We start from the raw sequence: 22,254 nt of genomic DNA on the forward strand, positions 1-22,254 counted from the left end.
TGTTACTTTCATTGGTTAATAAAGAAACTGCCTTTGCACTCTGATAGAACAGAAAATTAGGCAGGCGGAATAGACAGAACAGAATTCTGGGAGAAAGAAAGCAGGGTCAAACAGATGCTATAGCTCTCCTCTCCAAGATGGATGTGGGTTAAGATCCTTCCTGGTAAGTCACCACCTTGTGGTGCTACACAGATTACTAAATATGTGTTAAAGCAAGATGTGAGAGTTAGCCAATAAGAGGCTGAAACTAATGGGCCAGGCAGTGTTTAAAAGAATACAATTTGTGTGTTGTTATTTCGGGTGTAAAGCTAGCCATGCAGGAGCCGGGCGGCGGGAAGCGGCCTGCAGCTCCTACTATAAGTTCACTGATTTTACTCGTGTGTGTGTGTGTGTGTGTGTGTGTGTGTGTGTGTACATTTATGTGTGTTGTGTGTGCACATGCAGGTCACATTCATCTATCTCTTGTCTACCTACTCCTTTTCTTTAAAAGAGGTATTTATCTACACGTTTGTTTTTTGTGTGCATGACAGGAAAGCACCACCTCTGTTTGCATACGGTGCTTCAACGTGGGGCCAGAATTTACACAGAAGACCTAACAAAGCTTAAAAACGATTCTAATCTCTGTGAGTTTGAGGCCAGCCTGGTCTAGAAGAGCTAGTTCCAGGACAGGAACCAAAAGCTACAGAGAAACCCTGTCTCGAAAATCAAAAAACAAAAACAAAACAAAACAAAAAAACAACAAAAAAAAAGATTCTAAACACACAAAATCAGAGCCAAGAGCAGCTTCATAGTTCATGTCTCTGACACGGGCCATGGTGAGAGGGCCTGAGTTGCAGCATGGTGGATTCCCAGCCTCACATGGGCCACAGTTCAGGGAGGGGTCTCCCAGCCGTGGGCGGGTTTAGGGCCTTTTGCTCATGCAGACAAAAAGGGTTAGAGAGACACAGTAAAGACAGATTCAGACAAAAAGATCTCAGAACAGATCACAGTGTGTTTGAAAAAATATGTGTATGCTTGGGAGAGAGATGAGAAAGGGTAGAAACAGCCATAGCTTAAAAAAAATGATTTTTAAAATAATAAAGTCTTTTTTTTTTTTAGACAGGGTTTCTCTGTGAAACAGTTTTAGCTGTCCTGGAACTCATTTTGTAGACCAGGCTGGCCTTGAACTCACAGAGATCCACCTGTCTCTGCCTCCCAAGAGCTAGGATTAAAGGTGTGTGCCAGCACCGCCTAGCTAAAATGATAAAGTCTTAAAAAAGGGAATAGAGTAATACAGATGGACAACAAACAGAGAATCTGGATTATTTATACCATTGTGCTGTCTTTGGATTGTTTTGACTATTAGTGAGCAAACAGCTGCTGAGAGATGTCTGATTATGAAAGCTGCTAGATTAGCTAACTTATATGTTTTAAAAATATCTTGACTTCAAAATTTAAGTCAAAAGATATGTTACTTTCGGAAAGAGGTTCTGCTTTTATTTCCACAGGAAATGAGAGGCTGTGGATTCATTCTGGGTTAAGAAAAATTGTGTTTGATTGAAGAAGACCCAATGAAAAATCTCTGATGGGAACGGATGGCCCAGATGATCCAATGTTTCAGAGCATCTTTGTTAGTTTCCTCTGAGTTCTGCATCCAAAACAGCTCAAGGATGCTGGCTGAGATGATCCAGCCTCACATAATACTCCAGTCAGGACTTGACCATAATTCTAAATTTTCTTAGGGTCCCTCAAAGATCACCAGGAAAGAGTCTAGAGAACTATACCCAAATTCCCAAAATATCCAAGAAAAAGAAAGAAGAAAGGGAAATATGATATAGATGTGATATAGAAATAATGGGGGGGGGGAGAGTAGATTATTGAATCTACTTTAATATAAAAAACAACAGTTAATCTCAAATTATTTTACATTGGTATGGATTTTAGTTTATTAATATAAATTTAAAGTTAATTTGTTATACTATATATATCTCTATTCTTGTTTAAAGTATTGTGTTTATACAGCTTAATTTAAAATGTAATGTATAGCCGGGCGATGGTGGCACACGCCTTTAATCCCAGCACTTGGGAGGCAGAGGCAGGCAGATCTCTGTGAGTTCAAGACCAGCCTGGTCTACAGAGCTAGTTCCAGGACAGGCTCCAAAGCCACAGAGAAACCCTGTCTCGAAAAACCAAAAAAAAAAGTAATGTATAATTAATAATACAGAATTACAAAAATACAGTTAGTCATCTATTATAGTTGAACTTACAGTCATGTTAAGTTTTCTAGATATACTAAGATAAATTTCAAATAGAGAGTAATCTTCAAACACTTCAAAGACTTACAGAATATGACATTTAAAATGTTTTAATAACTTAGACTTTTTTTATTTATTCATTATGTATATAGTGTTCTGCCTGCATGTTTGTCTGTGGGCTAGAAGAGGGCACCAGATCTCATTACAGATGGCTGTGAGTCACCATGTGGTTGCTGGGAATTGAATTTAGGACCTCTGGAAGAGCAGTCAGTGCTCTTAACCTCTGAGCCATCTCTCCAGCCCTAACTTAGACTTTTCATGACAGTGAGACACATCAGCTCCTGGCAGCACCAATGTACTCCAGAAAAGATGATGGCCATCAAAGAAACTCCCTATGGAGTCTGTCCTCTTTGTGGCAAAAGCTAGCCATAGGGGCGAAGAAACTGCCCTTGCCTCAATTGCTGAGAGATACTGTCCAAACGGGACTAGCAGGAAGCAAGAAAGGCCACTGTCAAACTTTGCCAAGACAAAGTAGGGCAGATGACAGTTCTTCAAAATCCTCTGCTTCACAGGAAAGTCTGTGAGCCAGCGTTGGATGCCCCAGGGCTATAGAGGAACCCTGGGTGACTGTCCAGGCAGCCAACTGTTTCTGTCATTTCTCATATTTTTTGGAAGTTGCTTGCCTACACTTTCTGCTTACTCAGGTAATATTATTTTCTTCTCAGATCTTTGATGGAGTTGAAGACTAGACAATTATAGTTACAGTTTTTCTTAGTTATGATAAAAGATAAATTTGATATAAAATTTTAAACTCACTAAGATAGGATAATTAAATATTTTTTTTCTAGTTTTGTCAAATACAAATAGACTAGATATTGTACCTGTAATTCTTACTTGATAACTGTTTTGTTAAATCTAATTTTACTATGTTAGAGTTAAAATCTTCCTTTTTGATTAGGCGGAAAGGGGGAAATGCTGTAGGATAATCCTTCTGTACACTGCGACTATGTATTACTCTAATTGGTTGATAATAAAGCTAACTTGGCCTACAGCAAGGAAGACTATGACTAGGCAGGAAAGCAGAGAGGAAGATGGGAGGAGTCAGGGAGAGATGAGCCAGCTGTTAGGGAAGCAAGATGCTAGAGGACAAGCAAAGTTATGAGCCATGTGGTAAAATAGAGATTAACAGAAATGGGTAAAATCTGGTTAGTAGTAAGCCTGAGCTATAGGCTGAGTGTTTTATGATTAATATAAGCATTTGTGTGATTATCTGGGACTAGGTGGTTGGAAGAGGAATGCTCCACCTCCATTTACATGTGTGTGAGTGTGCAGGTGAGCATGCCTGTGTGAGTACAGAGGCCACAGCGGTAAGCGTATCTTCTTCATTCCTTACCTATTCCTCTGAGGTAACCACAGAGATCCCTCCACCTATGCCCACTGGGGAGCTTGGGTTAGAGATGTTTGTGGGGTGCTGGGCATGTTTTGTGGGTGCTGGAATCTGAACCCCAGTCTGATTACACAGCAAGGGAGTCTAAGTGTGGAGCCCTTGCTCTAGCCACTCCCCTTGTTTTTTGAGACAGGATCTCTCACCAGCTGGCCAGCAATGGGGTTACAGACCTGCACGGCTGTGCCTGGCTTTTACACGGGCACTGGGGATCAGAACTCAGTTCTTCACGCTTGCACGAGAGGCACTTTTCCCACTGATCTATCTTCCCAGTCCTCATTTTACTGAAGTCTTTAAGGAACCAGACTTTTGTGTCTGTAGATTCTCTTTGAACAGCATTATTTTCTCTTGGTTTTTCAAGACAGGGTTTCTCTGTGTAGCCCTGGTTGTCCTGAAACTTGCTCTGCAGACCAGGCTGGTCTTGAATACACAGGGATGGGACGGCCTCTGCCTCCCAAGTGCTGGGATTAAAGGAGTGTGCCAATACTGCCCAGCTTTTTTTTCTTTTTAAAAACAAGTTATTTTCATTATTTTTGGTGAGGTGTGGAGAATGTGTGTGCACATGAGTGTGAATGCTCTCTGCGGCCAGCGGCATCAGCCCCTCTGTGAGCTGGTATCACCTGGTGTGGTTCTGAGAACAGAATCCAGATCCTTTTCAAAAGGAACACACACTCTTAACCACTGAGCCCTGCCTGCCTTCCTTGCTTCTGTTTGGACACTGGGCCCACTCTACATTGCAGGCTGGCCTCACTGGTCAGCAACCCTCCTGCCTCAGACTCCAACCACACAGCTGCTCTCTCCTGTCTATGATGACCTTAACCTGCTTGCTCCTCCCAAATTTCATGAAGGGGTGCCTCAGTTAACTCACTTCTGTTTTTTTGTTTGTTTAACTCAGTTTTTCTAGATGGGGTCTTTCTGTGTAGCCCTTGCTGCCCTAGGACTCACCTAGAACCAGGTTGTCCTCGAACTCAGAGATCCACCTGCCTCTGCCTCCCGAGTGCTGGGATTACAGGTGTGTGCCCTTCACCGCCTGGCTGATTTTCATGTTTTAATGTGTACTGTGATTCAGTAGTAGAACAACTGCCTAGTATACATACAGAGGCCCTGAATCCACCCCAGCACAGCCCATAAACAAAACAAGGTCTCCAAGTCCCAAAGAGATAGTAATTCTTTTCTCCTTTTTTTTTTTTTTTTTTGAGACAGGGTTTCACTGTTGCTTTGGAGCCTGGCCTGGAACTAACTCTTGTAGACCAGGCTGGCCTCGAACTCACAGAGATCCACCTGCCTCTGCCTCCTGAGTGTTGGGATTAAAGGTTTGTGCCACCACTGCCTGACTTCTTTTTTCCTTTTTTAAAAACATAGCCAGGCGATGGCGGCGCACGCCTTTAATCCCAGCACTCGGGAGGCAGAGGCAGGCGGATCTCTGTGAGTTCGAGACCAGCCTGGTCTACAGAGCTAGTTCCAGGACAGGCTCCAAAGCCACAGAGAAACCCTGTCTCGAAAAAAAAAAAAACAAAAAAATAAAAACATAAATCTACTCAACAAAAATCAATAAAAAATAAAAAACCCAGATAGAAAAAAAAATCTATATTTATCTCAAAATACAACCTCTAATGAGAAACCTAGTGCACAATGAGAAAACAGACAAAACACCTGCCAAAATAACGCCTTCCTATCCATTGTAAGGCCGGAGAGACGATAAAATGTAAGAATACGTACTGCTTTATCATAGGGACTGAAGTCTGGTGCCCAACACCCATATCTGGTGGCTCACAACTGCCACTAACTCCAGTTACAAGAGTTCTGACACCCTCTTCTGGCCTTTAAAGTACTGTGTGTGTGTGCGTGCGTGTGTGTGTGTGTGTGTGTGCGCACACACACACACACGCAACTATTTTCAGATTTCCTCTTTCCATAAGTTTGGGTGGTTCGACAGGGCACACTGATCTATCCTACCTCTGATCCGTCTCCTTTTGGATCTCTTTATTGAGATCATCCACTTTCTGCTGCAGCTTTTTCCTTCTCTGCTCAGGCGGGAGGTTGCTGAAGTCTTCTGGTGTGGCACCCTGCAGACACAAACATAAGTAAGAAGCCAGAAAGCCTTGAGGTGTTCCTGGGCAGGAGGCGGCAAACCGAGCCTGCAGACCTGCAGAGGCTTCCCACAACCAGCTATGCTTTCCCGCCACACCAGCTGAGCCGTGAAAATCAAATACATGCAAAACTCAGAAGTCCCGCCAACCGCTGCCTGTCATCTACGAGGACCAGAGCACTGCAGCAAAGGCCAGGAGCAACCACACTCCGGGGAGGAGAGATGGAGGCAGCCCAGAAACATTTGCATCTTCTGACTATTCCCACCCGTTCCTGAAGAGTAGGAAGCTGGCGCTTCTGTAATATAGTCCAGTTGTTGTGAACATTGTGCCTGAACCTCTGCTCCTTCCTTAGCTGAAGTATTTCTTCCAGTCTCTCCTCTCAAGGCTGAGGCAGATTTCCCAGCCGTGGGAAATGACAGGTGCCCGTCACTTTCCTTTAAGGATGTGAGCGGGTGGGGCATTGGTGGCGCACGCCTTTAATCCCAGCACTTGGGAGGCAGAGACAAGTGGATCTCTGTGAGTTCAAGTCCAGCCTGGTTTACAGAGCGAGTTCCATGATAGGCTCCAAAGCTACAGAGAAACCCTGTCTCGAAAAGAAAAAGCAAAAACCAAACAAAACAAACCCATGTCATCCCCTTCTGATGTTTCTGGTCCCTCAAAATTACTTCCCAGTGAACAAAACCAACCTCCTCTACTTTTATGGTCAGGAGTGTTTTACCACCCCCTTTCCTGCAAAGCTAAACCTGGGGCCTATGCACACTACCCAAGCATTTTGCCCCAGGTTACAGTCTCAAACTCTCGGTGACATGGTTTTCCAGGTACTGGCATTATAGGTGTGAACCACCACATCTGGCTCCTGGTCCGCTGCCCCAATTTAAAAGATTTTATTTTAAAATTGTGCGCGCGCACACGTGGACATGTGGGATGCGTGCCAGCAGAGTCCAGAAGAGGGCATCAGATTTTCCTGGAACAAGGTACAGGTAGGTGGTGGTGAGCCATACAATGTGGGCGTTGGGAACTTGGGTCCTTTGCAAGAGCAATGCATTCTCCTATCTGCCGAGCCATCTCTCCAGCCCCTCACCCTACCCCCCCACACTTCCAGTTTTTAGCACTGGCTTGGTCTGGTACTTGCTATGCGGACCAGCTTGGCCTTCGAGTTGAAGCAGTCCTTCAGGCTCGGCCTCCTGAGCGCCAGGACTGCAGACAGGAGCCGCCACACCTGGCTGAGCTCTCTGGAAATCCCACTGCACTCTTGCCTTTGTCCATGTGCCTTCAGTAGGAGACACCAGGAGTTGGTCTCCTTCCAAAGACTGCCTCCTTGCTGGAGAGCCATGGCTTCACTGTAGTGCCAAGAGCTTTTCCTCAAGTGAGGTCGTTTTCATAAAGAATGAGACGCATTCAACAGGCCCAGCGAAAGCCAGGAGAGATTTTACAAGAGAGATTTTACTTGAAAACCTCAATTCTTTTCAAACAAGGGTGAGATTGACTTGGGGGCGAGAAGAAAGGGGGCCCAGGGAATGTGATTCCGGAATCCACTGGGGTTTGCCAAGTGGCTCACTCAGGGACTTGTGACAGAAGCTTGTAGGCCGATTATGAGGAAGATGGATGGGCTGGGAAGAACACGAGTCAGCAAATATTTGCCTCTTGGGCCAAATGGAGATCAGAGCCCCATCCTGAGTGTGCGTGCTGGTCGAGGGGAGAGAGGGCGGGTGACATTCCTGTCTCCAAGCCAAGCAAGCGGGTCCCTCAGTATGACGGAGGCTGAGGCGGTTTCCTTCTCTGGTGTGTGCTATTTGAAAATCTCCGTGTCTATCTTTCTGGTCCCTCTGTTCAGGTGTTGGGCTGGGAGGGAAACCTGTCTTCACAATTATTATTTACTATACAACCTGTGGGAGTCAGCTCCATCTTTCAACCATGTGTGTTTCTGGAATGGAACTCAGGCCATGGGGGCTTAGCGGGGCTTAGCACCAAGCACCCCTGCCCCCAGCCATCTTGACGACCCTGATACTTGTTTTCTAGATTGAGATTGCACACGTACAGGAAAACACCCCCCCAGGGGTTCTTATCTTCCCTTGTTTGGACAGAGTAAGTTTCTCTATTGCATGCTCTATCTCCCAACGGGGCACTGGTCTTGCGGACATGCACGCTGGGCATGGGGTTTTTACATCAGCTCTGGAAATTTAGACTCAAGCTCTCCTGTTAGGCTTACAAACACTTTCACCTTTAGATCTATCTTCCCGGCTGAGATTTCGGGAGGTGTTTGTTTGCTTGTTTTTAAAATCTGGGATGTAACAAAATTCAATACAAGTCACTGGCCTGTGGAAGCTAGGCAATCTGTCAGTGGCCAGAGGGCCCTCTAGCCCTGTCTGTGGTGATGGAAAGGGTGTGGCTGCAGTGTCTGGGACAGAAGTGGCAGAGACTGCCTGTGCTTGAACGTGGCTGGCTCAGCAATGACCTGGATCTTTTGAGTGTATGTAGAACAGGTGTGAGGCTTGGATGGCATCTAAATGGCAGAGACACCTGTAAGGAACACTCTGGGCTGGTGGCCCATAACTAGCCACAGCAGAGACAGCACTGGTTACTACTGACAACCGACAGAATAGCCTAGCTGATCTACACGTTATCTCCAACTGATAAAGCAACAAGTGACCAGCCAGGTCCCGTCAACGGCTACCCTCGCTATTCAAATACCACTGTTATTTGAAAACAAGTCACTGGAAAAGCCTCAAACCTTGGTTGCTATGGCGATCCAAGTCAGTAGCTTCTCATATAAACTTAGGATCAGTAGAAAGGGCGTCTCACCCAATTAGGCTTTTGAAGTTTACATTTTCTCAAAGCTCTGGCGTGTGACTCATTTTGTGGAGATGGGGCTCTTGTTTCTAGCTCTGAGTCAGTAAGGGTGTCTCTGACGTGACTGGAATAGCCCAGTTTGCAGAATGGTGGAACCAGCCATGGAAGGTGTGGTCACACACACCCAGGTTAAATGGCTCCACATTCAGCCTTGCTTCCTCTCAGGGCGGCACCTAAATTGCCCCTGGACATAAGTCCTGGGTGGAAACAGGTTCTTGAGATATTTGCTTTTACAGATAAACCCATTTCCTATCCAACACTCTGTGTGTGTTTGTGGATGTGCATATACTAAGGTGTCACCCAAGCAGGAAGTCAGATTGTCTTCCCTCTCTCTAGCTTACAGCCTTGAGACTGGCTTTTCAGTGAGGCTGGCTGTCCAGTGCACCTCTGGAGCTCACCTCTCTCCACCCCTCAGTGCTGGGATGACCTGGCTTTTGAGATGGTGCCACTGAAGGGGAACCTTCCTGGGAATCTAAACTCGAGTCCGTATGCTTGTAAGGGCAAGCGCTCTTACCCACCGAGCTTCTCTCTAGCTCCCAGTGTTTCGCTTTTTCATTGACTTCAAAGAACGGCACAGAAGCAACAGCTTACTCCTGAGCTAGTGAAGGGTGTGTATGTATTCTGAAAGGATCCATGTTCCCAGTCCTTATTCATTCTCACAGCATAGTGGGTTATGTTGGTTAGGATTTTCCTTTAACAAATTGAACAATTACTCTAGGGCTACACCGTGAAGGAAAAGCAAGACACAGACATTAGGCAGACAGCTCAAGCAAGGGTGGACAAAGGGCTTCCCTTTGTCCATCAGAGGACCTGTGGCCTCTGAACTCACCTTTACTCAAGGCATCCAGAGACCTACGCAGGTCCTCAGGAGGTCTCAGTTCCTGTCGGTTTTTCCTACCAAAAACCTGAGTAGTCACTACAGGCGTGATACACACCCAAGTGTCTCCTTCAGGCTCCTAGGGTTTTTTTTTTGTTTTGGTTTTTTTGTGTGTGTGTTTTGTGCTTTTTTGTTTCGTTTTGTTTTTTGTTAGTTTGGTTGGTTGTTCTGTTTTGTTTTTAAGACAGGGTTTCTTCTTGTAGCCCTGGCTGGCCTGGAACTCATTATGTAGACCAGACTGGCCCCAAACTCACAGAGAACCTCCTGCCTCGGTCTCCCAAGTGTCTCCTTTAGTGGTTCCCAGGAAGAAGTACCTTCCATCTATTTAAATCGACCCAGTAGGAACATTCCCCAATTTCTGACATTTACATTCTGATGAATATCAACAGTAGATTAATACTTGGCATAGTCATAAGGCCCCCACAGCAAGGAGAACCAAATCACGTTAAGTATTAATTTTCTTAGTGAATAAGACAGTCACACATCCAGAGGTCAAATAAACACCAACAAAAGCGCCCGAAGGGAAGTCGAATGTGAGCAGTTAATATTGGAGGCAGGGTGCCCAGGGCATAGCATCTATAACACACACCAAACCCCAATTAGACTAGGGACATGCACGGGGGACTTTATGCTTACCAGCTTGAGAGAAAGCTTCACGGAAAAATTGAAGAGGTAACAAACAGGAAGAGAGAAGGAGAGAGAGAGAGAAAAAAAACACAGGTCAGAAGAGGGGGCACTTGGCCAGTCCCACAGGACTCGCAACATCAGCTCACCTGCCAGCTTGTGAAAATGGCCAGGGCAGATCTGTGCAAAAGTTCACAGGAGGGGCTGGTCATACAGAAACATCTTAGGTGGCTTGGGAGCCAGAGCCACGACAAAGTGTGAGTGGAGAGCCCTCCTGACCCTGCACTGCCGCCCCCACTGGCCGCCCGTGAGAACCAGCTTGCTGGGGAGGGTGACCTGAGGTGGTGCTGAGAACAGAACCCAGGACCCTAACTCTGCCAGGCACAGCAGTGACACACAAGGACCCTGAAAGGAAGAGAACCGCACGGCACTTTGTTCACCGCATCTCCCCCAGGACATCTAGGCAGATCCTTTTAAAAATTTTAGTTTTGAGACAGGATTACCCGATGGTCAGCAGTGGCTGGGATGGCCTTACATTTTCAGGAAGGCTTCTCCTCTGCTCCTGAGTGCTGGGGTCACCAGCACGCTCCCCTACACACCCTCTCACATGGGTGCTTTTTAACTTTTTAATAGTATTTTTCTTTTTATTTTGTCAGGTGTGGTGATGCACGTCTTTAATCCCAGCACTTGGGAGGCAGAGGCAGGTGGATCTCTGTGAGTTCCAGACCAGCATGGTCTACAAAACGAGTTCCAGGACAGACAGGACAGTTACACAGGGAAACCCTGTCTTGAAAAACCAAAACCAACCAAACAAAAAACATAGTGAGTATGGCGTCTGCAGAGGCCAAAAGAGGGCAACGAAACAGAAACAAGATTCTGTAAGACCCACTAGGGAGAGTTCAGCACAGGACACGGACTTGGTCTCTAGCAATGCAGAGGGCCCTAGTAACTGATAGCAGGGTACAGACATACCCAGAGGACAAAATGTCAAAGAAACCACACTTGGATTTTTATGCTGCATAGAGAGGGGTTAAAATTTCTCAGCCAGCGTTTGTACTTTTCCATTCTTAAGGTTATTCACAGTTGATACTTCTAGCCAGGTTTGGTGGCTCACACTCGGGAAGCAGAGGCCTGGTCTACACAGTTGAGTTCCAGGCCAGCCTAGATTACACAAATCCTGTCCCAAAACAAACAAACAAATAAATAAATAAGGTCAACACTTCTTTGTAAATAGGCAATTGCCTTTTAAAGACACAGTTCCCACACGGAAGGAAGAGATTGACCAGACAGCTTTTCAAAAGTCTGCACAGGCCATGCCCATGAATTGTTGAACCTCCTGGAGCTCCCGCACAGATTGTCCCTCACAAGCCGAGCTCGCCTTCAGACAGACCACACTCACGGTGTAGAGCAGGAGACGGCCCCCATGAAGCACGCTAGCGCACACTAGTATTTCCTCACGCAGTCTTATTGCGAATTCCAAAAATCTGACTCACTATTTACTCTCTATAGGGCTCCCTTTCATGATTGGAGATTAGAACCGAAATCTCCTAGAACCAAATTTGTGAAGCAATAAAAGGTTACCATTTCAAAATAAGAACAAGTGATTAGGGGCTGAAGAAATGGCTCAGCGGTTAAGAGAACGGGCCTGAGTTCAATTCCCAACACCCACATGGTGGCTCACAACCATCTCATAACTGTCATGAGATCCAATGCCTTCTTTCTGGTGTGCAGATGTACATGCAGACAAGAACATACACACATAAAATAAGTAAATAAATCTTAAAAAAAACCCAAGTGATTAAAACTGGGCATCTGCTCCAATAGAAACAGGAAATACTAAATCTTGCACTTGGTTTTTGGAAACACCAAAACCCTCAAATTCCGTTTTTCTGAAGTGGGCGGTGACAGACCACCTTCCGGAGGTGCCACCGCGATGTGTGGAATTCGTTTTTAAACACGAGTAAGCATTTTCAGGTTATAGGTCTTAAGCCAGTCAATTAGGTCACTTCCGATTAGTAAGCAAGTCTTCTCGTAGAATAAAGGCAAAGGCCTCATGGAGTGTGTGAACAGACACCATCAGCTTCAGGCAACAGTCAGGGGCTCTGGGAGAAGCAAGCATCAATAACACAGAGCCAGCTCGTCCGTGTGTCATTGGATGGTCACAGCTACTAACCTCAAGCGCAAAGAAAGGGGACGGTAAGTGCCTAAGCACATACGCCTTGGTGAAATCTACTGGGACCCTCTCTGCTCATGCCTCCTTGAGTTTTTGTTCTCCAAGCTCAAGGCACGACTCCCTAGGAACCCACTGGCTGCACACACCGATGTGGATCCCAGCAAGGTCATATCGTCATGCCATAAACTGTCTCTTTCCGGTGACTACGTTCTGCAGCTGGGTTTTATGGGTAAATCTCTGCCATAAACTCATACCCAGGGACACCACAGACATTTCAGGTGGCAGTTGCAGGCTTCTTAAAGATTTTACCAGAACTAAGACAAAAAAGGGGCATTCTGACAGTGAGCCCACTCAGTGGATGTCACTGGGGCATTGGACGTCTATCAGGGAGCCTGGGTTTCTCTATGCAAGTTGAGGGATAAAATAGCTTTTGGACTTATACCCTAAGACCCCCTCCTTGCCCTGGGGTGCAGTTGTCTCAGTTTGGAATTTTGTTCAGTGGGATGGAAGTGTTACAGCTGCACCTGTGTCCCCAGTCTTGGCGCTGTCCAAGGGGTTAGTGGCTTGGCTGTGACTGCATTCTTGCAGCACAGGCAGACTTACAACATAGGCCCTAGCCTCGAAGGCATGCGTGGGCTTCCCTAGAGTCCTCTTCATGAGCTCTCTGTGATAACACAAAGACTGAGTCTGCCAACAGTCAGCAAGAAAACAAGGAAGATTAAAAAAAGGAACCGCACATTCATAACGTGACACACAACAACGGATTTCCAGAATGTCTTGCTCTGCTTTGGTGGCATTTCCTAAGGTTAACGTTAAAATACAGGAGGGATCATCTAGACAACTGCTTTTCCTAGGCGAAAGGAAATCTCTGTTTAAGACAATAGAATTAGCCTTTGTATAGTCAAGCTCAGGACACGTTTTTATCTACCTATCCATCTATCATTCGTCCATCTATCCATCTATCTACCTGGGCACATATCTATCAATCTATCACCTCTATATCTCTATATCTCAATCAATCAGTCTATCATCAAACATCTATCTATCATCCATCCATTCATCTCTATCTCCCCCATTCCTCTTTGGTTTTCCTCTCATACAGCTCACACTGGCCTCAAACTCTTGACCCTCCAGTTTCTACCTCCTAGGGGCTGGGATCACAGGTGTGTGCATCCACACCCAGCTCTGAGGATACTCTCTCTACTTTAATCTTTTTTACTCATGTAAAGATGGAATACTAAAGTCTGTCAGTGTAGACTCTCTGTAAATACCCCCAGAAAATAGCCTACAACAAAAAATCCAAAATATTTAATCTTATTTAATTATTCAGAAGTAAACCAAGCTATGCTAAGAAATATTTGCACATTGAGTCAGGTGTGGTGGCGTTGTCTCAGAAAAGAATAAAGAAAAAGAAAGAAATGGTTTCACACAATTTCCACACTCTGGTAATTAAACCAGATACTTAGAATTCAACTCTGAAGGCTGTGCAATGTGAAATGAAATTAAAAGACACACTACAGAGTACAGGACAGATGGTTCAATGGTTAGAAGCACTTGCTGCTCTTGGGCAGGATCTGGGTTCGATTCCCAGCACCCACACGGTGACTCACAGCCATAGCTAACTCTAGTTCCAGGGTATCCACGCCCTCTTCTGAACTCTGAAGGTGCTAGGCATACAAGTGGTGCACAGACATGCACACAAGCAAAACACACAGACAAAAAATAAAATGAAAACACCTGACCGCCAGGCGATGGTGTGGCGCACACCTTTAATCCCAGCACTCGGGAGGCAGAGGCAGGCGGATCTCTGTGAGTTCGAGACCAGCCTGGTCTACAGAGCTAGTTCCAGGACAGGCTCCAAAGCCACAGAGAAACCCTGTCTCAAAAAACAAACAAACAAACAAACACCTGATCAAAACAAAACAAGACACACCACGGTTACAGTTATTCTCCCGGAATCCTCCCTTGAGTGCCTCTGCTCAGGAGTGGCCCTCTCAAGTTCCAGCGCAAGAGAAAGCAAAATGGAAGCAAGGACTCCATTCCCACTCATCATGGCCCCAGCGCCTCCCACACGGACGCTGCTGAATAACCTGGTCTAATTCCCCAGACTTTGGTTTGTGATGTTTTCAAAGGCTTAATGTTCCCCCTTTCCTTCCTCCCTTCCCACCCTCTCCCGTAAACCGTAAGAAAAAACATCAGCTCCGATCCTAAGGGCTCATCACAAGCGATGGAGGCACAACTATTCTCCATGCCCTTCAGTGTCGAAGCTTCTAGCAGGCCGCTTGTCACTGGGAGAAGGCACTTACCATCCAGGAACGTTTCCATTAAAAGGAATTTGCTAAGCATAGATTTGAGGAGTAAGAAATAAAATTCATTTTGCTGATTTTTTTTAAAAAAACTTCCTTTAAATCAGACTTAAACCATCTTTTCTTGTACTAATTGAACGCAGGCATTCTCTGCCTACACACTCAGTGGACACCCTGAACACAGACACAGAGACCATGGATGAGCGGTAGACCGTGTGATGCAGCATCAGGACCAGAGGTGCAAACAGATGATGGCTGTGAGAACACCTGACACATTTCTCCGTGAGCGCCTGACAGACAGATGCAGATGTTCATAAACACGAGTGACTGTGTGGTAACACGATGGAACTGACTCAGCCCGGCTCACCCTGGTTACATCCGTGGACGTTCTCTGATGAAGAGTGGAGTTCTAAAAGCCCGCAAAAATCAAGCCAAGAAGCTGCCGATTGCTCAGCCAGTCCCAACAACAGAGCTCAGCACGATCTATCGCCCACTTCTGAAGCTACTCTGCCTGCTGACAGTGGCTCTCCTGACAGTTTTAGGAAATTAAATTTGATAATAAAAAAATGATCACATTTATTTATCCAGTGTATATGTGCGCATTCGAGTACCAAGGCGTGAACGTGGAGGTCAGAGGACAACTTGTAGGAGCTGCTTCTCTCCTTCCACCATGGAGGTTGTTAGGCTGAACCACTGCACCAGCCCAAACTTCTGAGCTTTAACTTGATATACTAAGTTGCTTAAAGCAAAAATAATTCTTTCAAATGCATCCTTCCTTCCTTCAACCTTGATGTTTGGACCCTACTATTTTTTTATTTACTCATCTATTTTATTTATTTATTTATTGTGTGCACATGGAGGGCAGTGGGCAGCTTTGGGGACTGGGTTCTCCCCTTTCACTGCTTCTGTCCTAGGGACTGAACTCAGGTTGTCAGGACTCAGCTCCAAGCACTTTTAGCTGCTGAGCCATTATTATTTTATTTTTGAGACAGGATCCCACATACCCTACACTGGCCTCAAACTTGCTCTGCAGCCAAGTATGACCTTTGAACTTCCGATCTTAGTGGCACTCACCACCGTATCATGTTTTATGGTGTGCCGGGGTTGCATGCTAGGCAAGCACTCTACAGCAGAGCCATATCCCCCGCAGATTTCTGTTCTTCTGAAATGGGATCCCATTATGAAGCCCGGGCTGATCTTAGTTTAGGGGCAATCATGCTTCAGCCTCTGGAGTGCTGAGCTTAGCCATGGACCGGGAGGCTGAGCCTATGAAATGAAGTCTTTTAGCACAGGAATTTACCAGCAGATGGACTTGAGACAAATGCTCATCGGATTAGCTCAGGTTAGGAATCTCTTCCTATGCCAGGGGATGTTGGAGCAGGAAACACAACACTTTCCATTCATGAGGAACACTGGGCCTGTCTTTGCCAGATCATGCTGCTTACCAGCCCAAGGTCTGGTACCCAACTTCAGCTCTAGGGGTAACTTAGCTTCTGGGCATCACATAGAAACAAGTGTCACAGATTGGGAGTGGCTGCTCACGCCTTTAATTCCAGCAGAGGCAGGCAGATGCCTCTGAGTTCAAGGCTGGCCTGGTCTACAGAGTGAGTTTTAGGATAGCTAGGGCTATGTAGTGTAGAGACACCCTATCTTGAAAGAAAGAAAAAGAGAGAAACAGAGATAGAGAAAGAGGTGGGGGGAGAAAGAGAGAGAGAAGGAAAAATAAGTGTGTCACTTCTCAGCTGCCTGGTGACCCCAGGAGTAAGGCAGCCTGCCACATTTGCAGGGAAACTCCACGGGTGGACCAAACAACAGAACTGCAGGGGGGCAAGCACTGACCACCAGGCTTCAGGTCTTTTGTTTGTTTGGGGCAGGGTCTCACTTTTCATCCCAGGCTAGACTGGAATGAGACATGTATCCCAAGCTAGCATTAAATCTAGCATTTTCCTGCCCTCAGCCTTCCACGTGCTGGGATTACAGGTGTGAGCCTCCACACCCTGCCCAGACGCTTATGGTACAGACAACTGGAGGAGGCTCAAGAGACCTATCCTTTAGTTTCACTTGGGAGAGCTCAGCTGCTATCTATGTGGGATGACTGTCCTGATTCCTGTAGGGTTTTAGGTGTGATTTACTCACACAATCTCGTCCTGCAAACTGGGTGGCTTGTTATTTGTTTGTTTGTTTGTTTTGAACATAATCTCATATAGGCCAGGATAGCTTGGAACCTGTTATGTAGCCAAGGATGGCTTTGAACTTCTGATCCTCGGAGGACGGGTGTGCAACATCACACCTGATTTCAAATTTGAGTCTTAACATCAAGTGTGTTCTAAGAATTTTTCCCACTGGTGCCACAGACTCTCAGACCGTGTGAGCAGACTCTCTGGCACCATGGCTTCTCTTCGCATACTTTGCTGCAAAGAGAGCTCAGAACAAAATGGGGGCGGCCTTGGTAAATGTCACTGCTGTTGTGCCTGTCCCTTTGCAAAGAGATGCAGGTTTAGTGACTCTTGAAAGAATGTTCAGGGCCACAAATGCTTCAGACTTTATGGGGAGATCTGTGTAGATAGAATGAGATCCAAATTTAAATTTGAAACTCACATGTTTTATATAGTCTTTTTGGTCTTGGTTTCGGTGTTTTGAGACAGGGTTTCTCTGTTTAACAGTCCTGGCTGTCCTGGAACTCACTCTGTAGACTAAGTGGCCTCAAACTCAGAGATCCACCTGCCTCTGCCTCCCAAGGGCTGCGATTAAAGGTGTGCACTCCCTCTGCCTGGCTTCTGTGTGTTTTTTGAACATGTAATTTGATCATGCTTCTGGTATCTGTGTTTCAGAGATGGAGCCCAGGTCTCAGGGAAACATCTACCTCTGGCCACGCCCACAGCCTGGTGCTGTGTTATGGCCATAACACCCCACACGAGGTCAGGTGTGGAATTTTCCTCTCACGGTGTCATGATGGCGTTCAAAACACTTTGGATGTTTGAGTTTGGATTTGGACTGCTCGACCTGCGCAGAGTTCAGCCCTTTCGGGTTGAGAGATACTTTATCACCATCCCTGAACTTCACAAGGGAACCAGTGTGCCTGGCTGCCTTCCTCTTTGCCACGAGGCTTCCTTAGGACAGCGGAGCCTGCGCTGCACTGTCTGGAATTAGTCAGCACGTATTTTCTGACTGTCCAGTCATTTCCACTTCCTCATCGTCTCCACTGTCAAGTTTCAGAGACCTGATCAAAGTTGGTGAGATCAAGGAGGAAACGAACGGCTTGAAGGGGAAGTATGGACTTCCAGCATGGACTAGAGCACAAAATCTCAGGCCTGCTGACCTTCTTGTCCTCCCACCCCTCCGCTCTGCTTTGTTCCTTCCTTTCTTTCTGCCATTCTTTTGCTCTGTGGCTCTCTGGGAGCCTAGGCTCAAGCTTTCTCTCTCTCTAAATGTTATAGGAAAACACACTGGGGCCATTCACAAACAAAGTAACTTATGCAGAATGAGACATGCAACACAGTGCGAGAGACGCAGGACTCCAGAGCGGAACTTACCCCACGCTTTAGGCTCCGGAAGCAGTGGATTTTGGGTTTGGAGGTCATGAACTCGTTGAAGCGGTGGGAGAGGGGTTCCTTTTGCTGCTTGGGAGACTGGGGGCCGTTGGGAACAGCAGAGGGTGAGGCAGAGGCAGGGGGAGGAGGGGGAGGCTGATGGGGGGATGTTAAAAGGGACACAAGCTACACGTGAGAGATGAGCGGTGACAGAAAAAAAAAATCAGAAACGAGAAGACAAAACAGAAATAAGCATCAAATCATATTCAAGATCCAAAGCAAGTAAAACACAAACCATTAATATCGATGCCACAGTACAAAAGAAATCATGGAGGATGTGTTCCACGAAGAGGGGGTAAGAAGGAGAGGCTCAGTGAGTACGCGACAGGACAGCAGAACCTTCGTGACCCAAAGCTCATGCAGACAGCCACATGCAAGCTAAGGCTCTCGTTAGTCATTCCAAAACCAGTTTAAGCCAGAGGGGTAAAACATTTTCCGCACCTAAACTAACACAGCTCGGTGAGGGGGCGGGGAAAGGGTCTAAATTACTGAGGTTTCGAAAAACAGCCACGGGACAGTCCTGTCCTGGGAAACTCAGACACAGTCTGACCTAAGGTTAATGCAGTAATGCCACCTCCATCCCGTTTTAGGTCACCGGGTTAGCGCTGTCATGCACCTACATACCACGCTACGGAAAGAAAATGGGAAAATGTTCATGGAGACAGAGGTTAACATGGATTCAAAACCGAGCCCAGGCTGGCAAGCTTGATTAGATGGGGCATCCCCCTTGCTCCCGGCAGAGGTGCCCCACATCTGGGAGGATAAGGGGTGGGTGAAGGGCTATGAGGTCAGTGATGTTAGTGTGGCTGACCCGTCCAGGTGACAACACATCTGTAATAAGACAGAGGCCATGGCAAAGACACCACCACCAGAAAAGAGATCGTTTGCATCGTGGAATGAACGCAGCACGCTAACTGCTCTCTCTCGCTTTCTGCAAGGAGAGAGCTTAGCTTGATTAAGACCAAAAGATAAACTCCGAGCCTCTGCTCCTGGTTGCCTCAGCCCGCTCAGGGTCCGAACGGCCAGTACCTTGTTTTTCTTTATGAATGGCCACAGCTTGCCTCTGGACTTGCCGCCAAACTTGAGCTCTGGCTTGCCTTCTTTTGAGCTCGAGAGGCTGTTTTCTGACACCGTGCGTTTCATCGGCTGGGTGTAGTCTTCGAATTCAATGTCTCCAGGAGGCTCGAACCCTGACTTGTAGGCTTCTACGACCAGCTGCGAGTCCTGCAATCATACGCGTGGACAACCAATCAACACCAGAGCGCAGAGGCCAATCCAAGAAAACCCTGCTGATACTGGGTTTTCCCCCCTCTCAGCAGTGTGTCCCTTACTAGATAAACTCATAAATCTGTGCCCCCAGGCGAGAGCCAAAGGTGCTTTCCACATCGCCATCAACCTCCCATGATGCTCTGCCTTTAAACAGAGTGATTAAAGGAAGCTTGATCGAGACTTGTAAAATTTTTTTTTTTGAGAGATCTAAAACCAATGACAAAAACATTTCCAGCTCAAGGTACGGGAGCTTGCCTGTAGGATGTAGCTGGAGGCAGGGACGATGCTGTTCACTTTGGAGCATGGATAATTGTTTCTCATAAACTTGGCTGAGGTCTGGGAAGGAGGCCGAAAGCTAGCACGTCTCCAGTGGGAGGCAAGGAAAGTTATAATCACAACTCTACACACAAAAACAGCGCCACAAAAGCACCGTGGCCAGGGACGCTTCTGCAAACAGCTGCCATTTAAAACACTCTGAGGCAGCTGCACACACCAGACTGACAGAACTCTCTACAGAGGTAATAAAAGAGTGGAAAGGGGGAACTGAGCGGGGACTTTAAACGAAGCACTGTTTGGCCCAGGGGACTTTCGGCAACATCTGAAAGTGATATTGACCTGCTGGGGAATACTATTTTCAGGTATGTGACTTTTGTTTATGCCGCATTTGTTTAACTCTGTGAAGCTGTGATTCTTTGCCTGTCTAAAACACCTGATGGTCTAAGAAAGAGCTGAACAGCCAATAGTGAGGCAGAGGCAAAGAGAGGCGGGGCTGGCAGGCAGAGAGGATAAACAGGAGAAAGAAGGAATGAGGAGTAAGAGAACAAAGAAAGGAGGACATCAGGGGTCAGCCACCCAGCCAGTCATGGAGTAAGAAATAAAGAAAGGTATACAGAAATAAAGACAAAAGCCCGGAGGGAAAAGGTAGATGAGTTAATTTAAGAACAGTTGGCTAGCCGGGCGGTGGTGGCGCACACCTTTAATCCCAGCACTTGAGAAGCAGAGGCAGGTGGATCTCTGTGAGTTCGAGGCCAGCCTGGTCTACAACGCGAGTGTCAGGACAGGCTCCAAAGCTACAGAGAAACCCTGTCTCAAAAAACGAAACAAACAGTTGGCTAGGAACAACCCAAGCTAAGACTGGACACTCATAAGTAAGAATAAGCCTTCATGTGCGATTTATTTGGGAGCTGGGTAGCAGGATTCCCCCCCAAAACAAAAGTAAAACATCATAAAGCACTAACTGTCCCAGTGAGGGGATGCTACCAGCATCTAGTGACAAACATTGCACACTCAGCAAGCAGCTGGGCTGCTGGTGCCCTAACGAGCTTTGTCTCTTTCCAGAAATCCATTTCATCTGGCGATGGATGGAGATAGAGACAGAGACCCACACTGGAGCATTGGACTGAGCTCCCAAGGTCCCAATGAGGAGCAGAAGGAGGGAGAACATGAGCAAGGAAGTCAGGACCACGAGGGGTGCACCCACCCACTGAGACAGTGGGGCTAATCTATTGGGAGCTCACCAAGGCCAGCTGGACTGTGACTGAAAAAGCATGGGATAAAACTGGACTCTTTGAACATGGCAGACAATGAGGGCTGATGAGAAGCCAAAGACAATGGCACTGGGTTTTTTTTTTTAAATATGCTTCTTATTCATTTTATAATTTTTTTTACTTTTTTTTTAAATTTAACTTTATTATATTCGTTGGTGTGAAGGTGTCAGATCTCATGGAACTGCATTTTCAGATAGTTTTGAGCTGCCATGTGGGTGCTGGGAATCGAACCCGGGTCCTCTGGAAGAGCAGTCAGTGCTCTCAACCGCTGAGCCATCTCTCCAGCCCCCTGGCACTGGGTTTTGATCCTACTTCATGTTCTGGCTGTGTGGGAGCCTAGCCAGTTTGGATGTTCACCTTCCTAGACATGGACAGAGGGGGGAGAACCTTGGACTTTCCACAGGGCAGGGAACCCTGACTGCTCTTCGGACTGGAGAGGGAGGGGGAGAGGAGTGGGGGGAGGGGGAGAGGAGTGGGAGGAGAGGGAGGGAAATGGAAGGCTGGGAGGAGGCGGGAATTTTTTTTTTCTTTCAATAAAAAAAGAAAAAGAAAAAAAATCCATTTAATTCAGTGACAACCCTGAGTGTTTTGCACAAAAGGACCGGGGAACTAAATCCAAACACTGAGGGCTCATAAAAGGGCTTTCAGGCGCAAAAGTATAGTGACCACATTCAGCAGCCCCACCCGTGGCAGCTCCTTGCCCCAGGGTCAATGCCTGAGGTGGTGTTGGAGGGACAAGGAGAGAGGTGATGGAACCATGAGAAGCCTAGTGACTACACTTACATTTTTCTGGTCGATAGACTCAGCCGCCTTCACTATCCCGTCCAGGCATTTCCCGATGATGGGTATCACCTGCCGATCCACCTCCGCGTACGTCTTCATGGACTCTCCGATGCGCACGATCCGCCTTTCTTCCATCTCTTGGATTTTCTGCAGAAATTGGAGCATGTCTAAAATGGTCTACTAATCGGGGAAGTTGTTTGGGGGTGATGTTGTGACTCTGCAAATACCGAGGGGAACAGACTGGAGTCTGAATAACCGGGTTTAGTGTACCATCATAGACCGGCTGTGCTGTGCTCAGTGAACAGCTGGGATGCATAGTCAGCCCTTCGAACAACCGCACTGCAATTGCAGCAGGACTCCTGTGATATGTAACATCGATTTTAATTGGCAGGACCCACAATCACTGAATATGGGCATGTCTCTTTATGAAGAATTTTCTTAAATAGTTTAATTGATGTGAGATGACA

General features: G+C 46.6%; 1 protein-coding gene across 22 annotated transcripts in view; it reads right to left on the reverse strand.

Annotated features, from left to right (window-relative positions):
- Fnbp1 (formin binding protein 1) overlaps positions 1-22,254 on the reverse strand; it is a 125,786-nt gene that overhangs the window by 10,326 nt on the left and 93,206 nt on the right. For 4 of the 22 annotated variants that reach the window (XM_075985747.1, XM_075985746.1, XM_075985744.1 and 1 more), the window contains exons 8-13: positions 21,788-21,934; positions 19,218-19,412; positions 18,132-18,314; positions 12,896-12,979; positions 10,132-10,146; positions 5,635-5,744 (exon numbers count right to left, since the gene is read on the reverse strand). In XM_075985747.1, coding sequence (XP_075841862.1) covers positions 5,635-5,744; positions 10,132-10,146; positions 12,896-12,979; positions 18,132-18,314; positions 19,218-19,412; positions 21,788-21,934 — 734 coding nt within the window. Of the gene's footprint in view, positions 1-5,634; positions 5,745-10,131; positions 10,147-12,895; positions 12,980-18,107; positions 18,315-19,217; positions 19,413-21,787; positions 21,935-22,254 lie in introns of all 22 variants that reach the window. The other 18 variants (XM_075985755.1, XM_075985754.1, XM_075985753.1 and 15 more) reach the window with 9 other exon arrangements.

This window comes from Microtus pennsylvanicus, chromosome 9 (assembly GCF_037038515.1).
Source record: "Microtus pennsylvanicus isolate mMicPen1 chromosome 9, mMicPen1.hap1, whole genome shotgun sequence".
In the NCBI taxonomy this organism is placed as follows: domain Eukaryota; kingdom Metazoa; phylum Chordata; class Mammalia; order Rodentia; family Cricetidae; genus Microtus; species Microtus pennsylvanicus.